At 43.4% G+C, this 12,198-nt stretch overlaps 3 protein-coding genes and 2 long non-coding RNA genes across 5 annotated transcripts; all 5 read right to left on the reverse strand.

Annotated features, from left to right (window-relative positions):
* Window positions 1–5,044: 5,044 nt before the first annotated feature.
* LOC113566633 (mitochondrial import inner membrane translocase subunit Tim16-like) lies at window positions 5,045–5,428 on the reverse strand. Its single transcript, XM_026993140.1, has one exon. It carries the CDS (start codon window positions 5,426–5,428, stop codon window positions 5,045–5,047), a length of 384 nt encoding a protein of 127 aa, XP_026848941.1.
* Window positions 5,429–6,390: 962 nt separating this feature from the next.
* On the reverse strand, window positions 6,391–7,009 carry LOC113566622. Its single transcript, XR_003409164.1, has 3 exons — window positions 6,917–7,009; window positions 6,528–6,845; window positions 6,391–6,464 (listed from the first exon to the last, which is right to left on the reverse strand). It is a non-coding gene; the product is annotated as an uncharacterized LOC113566622 (long non-coding RNA).
* Window positions 7,010–7,373: 364 nt separating this feature from the next.
* On the reverse strand, window positions 7,374–7,763 carry LOC6597636 (mitochondrial import inner membrane translocase subunit Tim16). Its single transcript, XM_002022703.2, has one exon. The coding sequence runs from the start codon at window positions 7,761–7,763 to the stop codon at window positions 7,374–7,376; it is 390 nt and encodes a 129-aa protein (XP_002022739.2).
* Window positions 7,764–8,588: 825 nt separating this feature from the next.
* Window positions 8,589–9,195, reverse strand: LOC113566627. Its single transcript, XR_003409171.1, has 3 exons — window positions 9,107–9,195; window positions 8,838–9,035; window positions 8,589–8,774 (listed from the first exon to the last, which is right to left on the reverse strand). It is a non-coding gene; the product is annotated as an uncharacterized LOC113566627 (long non-coding RNA).
* Window positions 9,196–9,868: 673 nt separating this feature from the next.
* Window positions 9,869–11,091, reverse strand: LOC6597637 (mitochondrial carrier homolog 2). Its single transcript, XM_026993141.1, has one exon. The coding sequence runs from the start codon at window positions 11,089–11,091 to the stop codon at window positions 9,940–9,942; it is 1,152 nt and encodes a 383-aa protein (XP_026848942.1). The 3' UTR covers window positions 9,869–9,939.
* Between the last annotated feature and the right edge of the window lie 1,107 nt (window positions 11,092–12,198).

Genomic DNA, 12,198 nt, shown 5'->3' on the forward strand with positions numbered 1-12,198 from the left:
TTGGGGGATCATTTACAAGGGAAGTTAATTGCAGTCACTTACCAAAAGCACTCCGACGTATCAGGGACCACTGGAATCTCCAATGAACCATTCTATAATGCACCAATGGAACTAGTTCCGCAACGGACTTGGTTTTCCAGCCCCAGAACCGCTACATCTCGCGCTGCATTCGCTGCGACTTGACAGGCATCCTGGAGCCGACAACCCCTGACTGCACCCCGAAACACGTTGATCTCCTTTCAGTTCGGGGGCTAAGCCTGCTCCGGCTTCGGCTTCGGCACATCCCCTTACTCCTGCCACGGCGGCACCAGTACTCCGCCTCCCACGACTTTCTCCGTTTTTTCACGCCAAGCTATTTTATGGCCTGCATAAATCAGAGATGCCCTGCACCTTCCTCCACAGCAAGCTGTCTGGACACGCTTTCCCCACCGCCAAAAAAAACGTAGGGGCTGTGGGCGTGGCACTTGATGATGACGATATTATTGGGAGCCCTACACACTAAACATATATGTACATACATATGTATACGGGTACATCCATGTGTATCTTCATCTGTTAAGTTTAGGCCTTCGTAATTGCCGACACTCGCAGCGCATGAAAATTTAAAACGCAACAAATGAAAGAAAATGCCGCTTTGCTCTCGCCCTCAGTTTTCCAAGTGGCTTTTTGGCTTTGACTGCGAATTAAGGGGACTCCTCGTCCCCAATTTGTTTTGGCCTCGTTTTACAAGGCGCAAGGCGGTGGGAATGGAAATGGGATTGGGATTGGGATTGCGGCTGCTGCTGCTGCAGGGGAAAGAAAAAACATTTAGGCAACTTGGCCCTTTGAAGGCTCGTGGTCATAAATTCCGTTCTCACCACATTTTCCCTTTGCCGTTCTCACACACTTTTCATTTATTCTTTTTCCTGGCTCTCTCTCTCTCTCTCTCTCTGTTTGGGGGCAAGGCATAAACATTTTCGTCTGCCAAGGTGCAAAAAAACGGCAGACCAAACAGGAAGGGGAGTCAAAAGAGAGGAACCCCAAAACCAACGAACATTTAATACTCTGAAAATTCAACTCAAACTTCAACTTGAGAAAATACCTAGAAAAAGTTACACGAAATGCACTCAGATCAATCTGATTTTCTTTTGCGCAAATATTAGGTTAAATAACTCTATAAAATTGTCCCAAAAATGCTCCGAATGGGACGCTGCACTTCGATGGAAAGCGGCTCTCTGGCACAGCAGAAGCCTCCACAATGAAATGCCAAAAAACAAAGCATATTTCTGGCCATACCGTCTAACTTGACTTGGTTTGGTCCTTGGCATGGGCTGCTGGCTGGTTCTTTGGCAGACAGACAGAAAGACAGCCCAGAGTGGGTGGGAGCCAGAGAAAGAAATAAGGAATCTAAAATGATAATAAAATATTCATATTAATCTGCTGGGCTCATAAAATATTCAGCTGCGTAATTGTTGGCATTACGCTCGAGTCCAAGCCCAGCCAGCTATGACGACAGACGAAAGGTCTGTGTGCCAGCAGTGCCATCATCATCATCATCATCGTCTCCAACTCCCGCATCAGGAAAGGAAATGCCAAACAAAAATCTTGTCAGTTTTATAATTTACACCTGGCTGCTTCTACCTCTACCTCTCCCTCTCTCCATACTCCCTGTTTCTTCTGTGTCTCTTTCCCAAAAAATAAAAGAAAATACACTTTAAAGCTAGTAGCTTTAAGAGCTAAATAGAGAGGTGTCATGTGTAAAGGAAGAATGCCACAACAACCCAATTCGAGCGAAACCAATGCCAGGCAATGGCAATCCCATTAAGCTATTCATAATTGCTCATAATTTTGGTTGATTTCATTAGCATATGTAGCATTTTAATTTGATGTGGAAAGCTGCCACTCACCGGCACTCAATCCTTCTCCTCCATCTCCGTCGCCACCTGCTCCTCCCCCAAAGAAAAGGCCGCTCCAGTTCCGCACACACCTCATATGCATAAATGCATAATCAATGAAGCCTCATTAACCTGTCGCTGTCCCTACCTCTGGCTGTTTATTGTTGTTGCCTGTTAATTACGCAACCCATAAAATATATATTGCTTCTCATCGCGCTTTACATCAGAATGACGTCGATTAACACCTCATAAATGTGTGCGGGTTAAGTGTGTGTGGGTGTGTGTATGGTTGTGAGTGTGAGGAAGGGAGTATGTTTCTGTTTGTGCTTGTGTAAAACCTATTAATTGGTTTAACGGTATAAAATTGAAACCGCCGACGTTGTTGTCGGAAATCGGAAGCCCATGCGGCGTATGCGTTATATATTTCAACCAGAACCATCCGCCCAATCCACCAAAACACAAAAAACGAAACCATGTTCCCAATAGCATTTTCACCTCGATTTTTCCCCGCGAAACATTTCGGACTGCTGTCTCATATTTTTCCAACCATTTTTATAGGGTTGTTTAGGGATTTTGTGACTTTGTGAACTTGCCACGTTAACCGAGAAGACCCCATATGACTGTCTGTTGGAATACTTCGCTGTTCAGCACTATAACATATAAAAGTTGTTTGAAATTTTGATCACAGATGAATTTACAAAATAAATGGACATACATTTGAGCGTTGTCTCCAATAACAGTCACTGCAATAATAATTTAAACAAGTTCTTCATAAAATATTTTCTTTGAATGTATTGACCATTTCAGCTGTTTATCGGACGTTTTTTCACGATCTCAGTACCAGAGATTTTGCAGCGATTTGGCCGAGTGAAACCGAGTGCATAATTAATATTCATATGTTACCAATCATGCATTTAGTGGCCTGTGTTAATTATGACATATATGAGATGTGAACATGTGGCAATTTTGCTATGTCTGCTGTCGACCGCGTTCTTAGAAGGGGCATGAACACATGTAAATTATTTGAAACGAATACTGATATTGATCTACCCACAAGCACGGATACAGATACACACTAATTCTACAGGCATACATACTCATATGTGCGTACTGCTTTCATTCGATCTGATTTCAATAATAATTCATAATTGACTCCTTAATTGACTCGATATTAATGGTAATTAAGCCCGAACGTACTGCAATTTGCTGCGCACAAAACTGACAGCTTATGAAACCTAAGTCGTAGGACAAAGCCTCCCCAGTTTCTCAAGCAAATGCTTGATTTTGTTCAACATTTCCGCTACTCACAAACTCACACAAATGACCACGCACCCTCACAGATGAACGAGAGCTGCACCAGAAAAGTGTTGCAAATTTTACGAAGGCTGCTCAAAAGGTTTGCTACACTTTACCCCATTAAGATAAACTCTTCCATCGAAGTATGTCACAAAGCCAGTGGAAATTCAAAGGAAAAGCAGTCTGCAGGATGGAAAGACGATCAAGAAATGCTAACCTTCTATCTAAATATAAAAAACACAAAATTATAGATAGCTCTTCCCCATTATCCTTCAGTTTTTCTACATATCTGTGACGAATGTAAAACGATTGGCGATTTTCAGAAAAATATCATCACTTTCTCATCGCTCCAAGAGCAGTGAAACTGTTCAAACTGCACCTCGTTCTCTCTGGTTGACCATCTGGCTTTCCCGAATCCCCTCTCGAAAGTACTCATCTCTCCTCGCTGGCATCACATCTTTATGAAGTTGAAGACAAAATTGTGTTGCATCGTTAGTCTAATTGCATTTTGCTCAGGCGACACTACAACAGATTCGTGTTCTGCTCAACAGTTGCTACGATGCACTCATATACATACCTATAGTATAATAAAATACATGTCTACATGTCCATATGCATGTTTGTGTGTATGTATATCCACTGTTAGGCAGGCATGCGTGAATGTTGCAGGAACCAGGCTAGAATCAAGAACAGGACATGCCAGGACAGGACAGAACAGTGGAGAAATTTCTAGGAGAGGACATGCTGCTGCTGCTGCTGGTACTGCCATGGCTGAAAGCTGATGCCTGATGGCATTTTTTGGTTATTAAGACGATACGAATTTTCCCCTCATCATCCATGTGAGCCACACACACATGCCCGTGTAATAACTAGTAATTTCCCAACGTTTATAGTTTCGTTATGTGGCCGAAGGAGGAAGCGGCACGAGGGTCCCAAGTCTAACTTTTGACTCTTGATTTCTCTGGCCTAAATGAACCTGACCAACTCGCAGCAGCTACCCCTACAGCAGCAACAACTGGCCCAACTGGCATTTAAGCAAGGATTTTCGGGGTAGAAGACAGATGAACCAAGGATATACCCTGGATTCGAATTAGGAAACGGCACCTGCTAAAATCATAGGGAGAGTTCTGCTAAGAGGCTTCCCGACCAGGCATTGGCAGACTCTTGATACCCTCTACTCACGGAGTTGTAGCCCAAAAATGTGTCGCATTCAAATGAACCAAAACTGAATTGTGTCTGGGCCGTGCGTTCGCACTCGGTAGTCCCTGGCTGTTGGCACATTTCGTTTTGGATTTTTGATATTTTCATTACGTGCATCTGCCAGTTACGCTTCATTGTCTGTCTGCATGCTTGTGGGTGTGCGTCTGTGTGCCTGGTAGTGTATAAAATCTTGTACAACGTGTCCTTGCCGGTTCTTGTGTCTCTCGTTACGCTTCGTTACATTGCATTGGTTAGTTGGCATCTGAACCCTGTCTAGATTTTAGCCGCTTAATCTCTGCTGACATTTGGTTAGACTGCAACAGTAAAGAGGGAAAGATACGGAGTCGAGTGGCTGCTCAACAAGCTTTTGAATGTGAAAACAACAATGAAATGTGCCATTCCGGCACAACTCAACTCGATCCGAGCAGCCAGCCTTCCAGTCAAAGCCATCCTCCTCAACAGGCCTCAACAATTGAAATAAAGGAAAAAAATGGGCGAAGGGAAAGCTTTTGAGAATCTGTTTTTAATGCCAGGCTTAGGATTTGTGCACTTCTTTCAAAACAAATGTAATTAACATAAGAAGCGTCGACCCCTAATCTGCTTTGCATGCTTCAGCCAAACGAATAGCTTCCACCATTGATTTTTGACTTTTTGTGTTGTATTTTGTGGTTTTGCTACTTGGACTCTGACTGAGCCACGGTCTGGGCCTCCCACTTCTTGATCTCCTGATCAATACGTTCCTTCGCCCGAACGACCTTCGATTGAATGTAGAACGATCCGCCTGCCTTCTTCTGATTGGCATGAAACAAGTACTGGAACTTGTTCTCGACTTCTCCGCGATCCAGCACATCCTTTACGTTCAGAATCAGCTGCGCCTCTTCCAGCGTCATACCCTTGAGCGCAGCATCGGTTTTGGTGGGATTAAAGGTGGCGGACTGCGCTGCATGCACCCGGGCTGCCTCCTTGTAAACTTCGACCTCCTGACGCACCGTCTTCGCGAACGCCTTGCCAATCGACTGGGCGCCCAAGAGAACGATCCTCACCAAGTACCGGGCCATAACAACGAAATTTAATATCTGGATTTTAGTATCCGAATAAATATATAAACATATATATATACAGAATTTTCTCAGCTGTATTGACGGCAACCAAAAGTGGATTTCCTTTTTTCCTAATTACCCGATGGGTCACAGAAGAATCCGTAGTTTTATGAGCCAACGACAGGAGAACATGTCTCTGTCGACAGAGCTGCTGCTGATCAATTACATGAATATAATAAATTGTATTCACGGTCTCAGAGGCACTTTTGCAGAGGCAACGAGGGGGAACGGTGCGAGTTGCTGCGGTCACCGCAACTCTACATTTATACCCGATACTTAGTCAGTATGGCTCTCCTCCGGCAGACACTGCACAATATTAAACGACACGACAAAGAGTGCGTGCGAGAGAGAGACAGAAAATCAGTATGATTCTGCGTTTTTAGTTTTCTCGTATCCTCAATATTGTGGATGCAACCGATTGTCGTCTTTTGTGGGGGCGGAAGTGGACGGGGCAAAGTTTTGAAATATTCTCGTAGTGACATATCACAGAAGTCCGGATATAAAACGTCGTTGCTCTAGCTTGTATAGTCCTTGAGCACTAGGCGCTGATAGGGACGGACAGACGGACGGACGGACGGACGGACAGACAGACAGGGCCCAATCGACTCGGCTGTTGATGCTGATCAAGAATATATATACTTTATGGGGTCGGAAACGATTCCTTCTGGACGTTACACACATCCATTTTCACCACAAATCTAATATACCCCAATACTCATTTTGAGTATCGGGTATAAAAACACCCAATTTGTCAAATTTTCGCAACCAAAGCCACCCCTTCAATTCAATTCAAGGTAAAGTGAAACAATTGTCATTTCTTTAATTATATTTATTAGCATGCTAGAATTGTATCAAACATTAAAATGTGTGTTCGCCATACCAACGGACTCGCCATTAGTCTTGAGTTATTTAACGAGAAATTGTGAATGTGTAGTGCGTGAATATTTGCGTGTAATAACCTCTAGTATGTCACCGCTATAAAAACCTAGGAAAGCTGTGATGGGTAATGATAAATTAGTTCGCGGTGCATCCACTATTTGCCACGGCTTCCACTTACCCCGTCAAAAGCTGTACGCTGTCCGTCAAGGATGGCTGTGTACCAGAGTAGATTGTTCGCCAGATTAAGTAGAGTTGTCGCCTTGTGATTCGTATTAGTGGAAAATGCCATCATTCCAAATATCGAAATAAGAGTGTGCAAGTGTGTTGTCCACAACTATACCCTCCCGAGGGTCGTGGGCTCGCCAGAAACACATTTTGTTTGTGTAACTCCAGCAGCAGAAGTTGTTCCATCCTACGGAGAGCGTCACATCAGTTTACAGGGCTTTCCTAGCAGCATTGTCTCGCATAACGTTGTGCGTGTATGTGCCTTGGCTGACTAGAAGAAGAACGAAGAGCATTGAGGGTCGAAACTGGCTTGCAACGGCGGCGCTGCTGTTTAACACTCACTATATCGACGTTAGGCATATCTGCTATTAGCCTAACGAGGCATTTTGTGTGCCGATTTGTGTAAGTGCTCTTCTGGTTTTTTTCACATTTTAAATTTTACTAAAATTTTATTTTTAACACAACAATTTTGTTATTTGTATTACCGAAACTAAGTTTTTTTAGGAGATGTTGCCCCTATGGAGCCCGAAACGATACTGAATTTGTTTGATTTTTTCAACAGCTCGTAAACTTTCACTTGCACTACGACTGGTTTTGAACCGAGCATGGCCTACTACAGCTATCCAATTTTTTGACAACGTGTTCTTGGGTGGATTTGAATGTCATGGCAATTGACATTACGGAAATACATGGGCGAAAGGAAAGCTTTTGTGAATCATTTCTTAGTGCGAGGCTTTGAATTTGCCCAAGTTGTTCAAAACCAGCACAATTGGCATAACAAGAGTAGACCCCCAATCATTTATGCATGTCCTGACTGGGCCTGCGATAGGGTCTGAGTCTTCCACTTCTTGATCTCCTGATCAATACGTTCCTTCGCCCGAACGACCTTCGATTGAATGTAGAACGATCCGCCTGCCTTCGTCTGATTGGCATGAAACAAGTACTGGAACTTGTTCTCGACTTCTCCGCGATCCAGCACATCCTTTACGTTCAGAATCAGCTGCGCCTCTTCCAGCGTCATACCCTTGAGCGCAGCATCGGTTTTGGAGGGATTAAAGGTGGCGGACTGCGCTGCATGCACCCGGGCTGCCTCCCTGTAAACTTCGACCTCCTGACGCACCGTCTTCGCGAACGCCTTGCCAATCGACCGGGCGCCCAAGAGAACGATCCTCACCAAGTACCGGGCCATAACAACGAAATTTAATATCTGGATTTTAGTATCCGAATAAAAATATATACAGAATTTTCTCAGCTGTATTGACGGCAACCAAAAGTGGATTTCCTTTTTTCCTAATTACCCGATGGGTCACAGAAGAATCCGTAGTTTTATGAGCCAACGACAGGAGAACATGTCTCTGTCGACAGAGCTGCTGCTGATCAATTACATGAATATAATAAATTGTATTCACGGTCTCAGAGGCACTTTTGCAGAGGCAACGAGGGGGAACGGTGCGAGTTGCTGCGGTCGCCGCAACTCTACATTTATACCCGATACTTAGTCAGTATGGCTCTCCTCCAGCAGACACTGCACAATATTAAACGACACGACAAAGAGTGCGTGCGAGAGAGAGACAGAAAATCAGTATGATTCTGCGTTTTTAGTTTTCTCGTATCCTCAATACTGTGGATGCAACCGATTGTCGTCTTTTGTGGGGGCGGAAGTGGGCGGGGCAAAGTTTTGAAATATTCTCGTAATAGTGACATATCACAGAAGTCCGGATATAAAACGTCGTTGCTCTAGCTTGTATAGTCTTTGAGCACTAGGCGCTGATAGGGACGGACAGACGGACAGACAGACAGGGCTCAATCGACTCGGCTGTTGATGCTGATCAAGAATATATATACTTTATGGGGTCGGAAACGATTCCTTCTGGACGTTACACACATCCATTTTCACCACAAATCTAATATACCGCAATACTCATTTTGAGTATCGGGTATAAAAACACCCAATTTGTCAAATTTTCGCAACCAAAGCCACCCGTTCAATTCAATTCAAGGTAAAGTAAAACAATTGTCATTTCTTTAATTATATTTATTAACATGCTAGAATTGTATTAAACATTAAAATGTGTGTTCGCCATACCAACGGACTCGCCATTAGTCTTGAGTTATTTAACGAGAAATTGTGAATGTGTAGTGCGTGAATAATTGCGTGTAATAACCTCTAGTATGTCACCGCTATAAAAACCTAGGAAAGCTGTGATGGGTAATACTAAATTAGTTCGCGGTGCATCCACTATTTGCCATGGCTTCCACTTACCCCGTCAAAAGCTGTACGCTGTCCGTCAAGGATGGCTGTGTACCAGAGTAGAGGATTGTTCGCCATATTAAGTAGAGTTGTTTGTGTAACTCCAGCAGCAGAAGTTGTTCCATCCTACGGAGAGCGTCACATCAGTTTACAGGGCTTTCCTAGCAGCATTGTCTCGCATAACGTTGTGCGTGTATGTGCCTTGGCTGACTAGAAGAAGAAAGAAGAGCATTGAGGGTCGAAACTGGCTTGCAACGGCGGCGCTGCTGTTTAACACTCACTATATCGACGTTAGGCATATCTGCTATTAGCCTAACGAGGCATTTTGTGTGCCGATTTGTGTAAGTGCTCTTCTGGTTTTTTTCACATTTTAAATTTTACTAAAATTTTATTTTTAACACAACAATTTTGTTATTTGTATTACCGAAACTAAGTTTTTTTAGGAGATGTTGCCCCTATGGAGCCCGAAACGATACTGAATTTGTTTGATTTTTTCAACAGCTCGTAAACTTTCACTTGCACTACGACTGGTTTTGAACCGAGCATGGCCTACTACAGCTATCCAATTTTTTGACAACGTGTTCTTGGGTGGATTTGAATGTCATGGCAATTGACATTACGGAAATACATGGGCGAAAGGAAAGCTTTTGTGAATCATTTCTTAGTGCGAGGCTTAGAATTTGGCCACGTTGTTCAAAACCAGCACAATTGGCATAACAAGATTAGACCCCCAATCATTTATGCATGTCCTGACTGGGCCTGCGATAGTGTCTGGGCCTCCCACTTCTTGATCTACTGATCGATACAAACGCCTTGTCAATCCACTGGACCCCCAAGAGATCGGTCCTCGATAAGTATCGGGCCATGGTCCAGTCTTATGGATTGTTCTCGTTTGACAATATTAATAGTAATGGTATAAATATACCGTGAAGGCTAGCAGTGATCCGCTTTTGCAGCTGTCAAATGAAATACCACCATTAGCTATAAAGAGAGAGTGAAAAGTTACAGTCTATATGGAAAATATCATTGCAACAAAGAATCAATTGAAGTATACAATTATTGTTTATTTTATTCAACAAATAGTTGGAAAAAAAGGGCTGAGCCAACTCTGTGCTTATTTCGGGCGTCCCATAAAGTCATGCAGCCCCTTGACAGGCACCGTACGCCAGAAAAGAACGCCTCCACGGTGGTAGAATCCACTACCCTGATATATATCATAAAAGCACTTGGTCCAGTGTTCATAGTGCGGCATTTGAGACGGCATTGCAGCAGCCAAGGGGGACCCTTGAACATCCATACAGGTGCCCACCACTGACAACGGGTGCAGAGCGTACGAGGACGAAACATTGACTATTATCTCGTTGAGTGCCTGAATGGTGCAGTGTTGCGGCCAATAGTGGAAGAAGAGAGCCGTCGCGACAGTGGTGACTCCCATGACGCCTATATTGCGCAGCAGGCGGGGCACAAAGCCGGCGTAGAAACCGGCCACGCCTTCTTCGGTGAAAATCTTGAAGATGGTTTGGGCCAGAGTTTTGTAGACATTTTCGCAACCTATAAACTGGGCGATCTGGCGAGTCAAGACTACAGTAAACGGCTGCGTGACGACCAGATTCAAGGTCAAGCGGATGCTTCTGACTAGCAAGTTCCATGACACATCCTTCACAGAAGTCCCAGTCGTATGGGTTAGCTTGCGAGTTCCCAGACCCATCGCCACCAGAGCTGCCTCCATCAGGTAGGAAGTAACATTTCCCGCGATGCTCGCCTTCAGACCCCGAAAGAGGGCGAAGAATCCATCGCTCTGATGGATGTACCCAATGAGGTGTTGCGTCCCAGGAAGAAGACGGCGCGATCCGAGCAATCCCACCCGAACAATCTCACCAGGAAAAGGATCAAAGCCCAGTTGCATCAAGACACCGGCATGATGGAACGGGTGCATCAGCGTAGTCCAAAGTACCCCCGTGCAGAAAAATTCCAAAAGGTCATTCAGTCCATCCTTTTCGTTGTTCCTGTTGTTATTCTGCAGCGGGCCCTCTCCAGGCTCAATATGGTCCGGCCCATTTAGGGCCACCATGTCGAAGCGACCGGCAACCAGGCGATGAACTCCCTGCTCAGGATCCCATAAGTGAAGGCCATCCTCTACGTAATTCCCATCGCCAGCACCGTTGTTCCGCAAAGCGATCATGGCCAAAACCAAATTGTCTTCGAAATCCGGGAGCACAAAATAGTCTTCCCCCTCGATCCCGAATTCAGGGCGATTTCCAGACATATCTGTTGATTTGAAAAAAAAATGTTTCGAATAGTGTTTTTCTTTTTATTTGTATAAAGAAACTTACTCAATTTTGAGAAGCAAATTTATTTATGAAGTATATCTGTAGTTGTGCTTCTGTCGAGCAAAAAAAGTATACTGATACTTTTCAATTCTTGGGTTCTGAAATTAGAATTTTAAGTCCTACATTAAAATCCACTGCTTTATACGAACACAAAAAAAATAAATATAAATATGTACATACATATATACATACATACTTACGTATACATACGTACAGACGACGGTCGTGCAAAGTAAAGTTGAAGGTTAAAAAAAATTATAATTAATAATAAAAACGATCGGGAACGTTGTGAGCAGCGGCAATGGCCGCGGATTTTAGAATTTAGTATTTTGAAACAAATACGATTGAGTGTAATATCATAGGAGCTTGGATACAAAATTGGGGTGCTTTAGTTCTTATAACCTCTGAGAACTGGGTGTCAAACCAGGCGTACAGACGGAAAGGCCGACATGGCTATATCGACTCAACTATTGATGTTGAACAAGAATATAAAATATACTTTATGGGCTCGGAAACACTTCCTTCTGGGTGTTGCACACACCCACTTCCGTCACAAATCTAATATACCCCTTAACTCTTCAAGTCAATGATGGTATAATAATAGAATAGTATAGAGCCAAGGGAAACAGCAAAATCAGAAGATATTTTTACCAAATGTTAACTAGATCATTTAGAGCAGTTTTGTAAAATATTAGGCAATGCAAGGTGGAATAATAAAATAAAGCAAACAGAAAATGGTTTCTTTAAAAAATATAAGAAACTTAATCTTTGAAGAAACAGCGTATATTAGGCACACTTTCTGGGATGAACATATTGCAGGCAGAATGTTGAAAAATATAGCTAAATAAAGCACTCAACTTGTATCGGTCCCAACCCTATTTGCTGAATTTGTACTCTTTGAGAGTTCCAGTTAGGGAAAGTGTCTTTAATATATGTGTGAAAGCGACGCTGAAGGAAGCACTACCTAAAGAAGCAACGAGTAACGAGTAACTATTCCTGAAGATATTTTCTTAAGGGATTACCTATACTAAATATACATATAA

Source organism: Drosophila persimilis, unplaced genomic scaffold (genome assembly GCF_003286085.1).
Source record: "Drosophila persimilis strain 14011-0111.01,24,50 unplaced genomic scaffold, DperRS2 tig00000804-arrow-arrow-pilon, whole genome shotgun sequence".
Classification (NCBI taxonomy): Eukaryota; Metazoa; Arthropoda; class Insecta; order Diptera; family Drosophilidae; genus Drosophila; species Drosophila persimilis.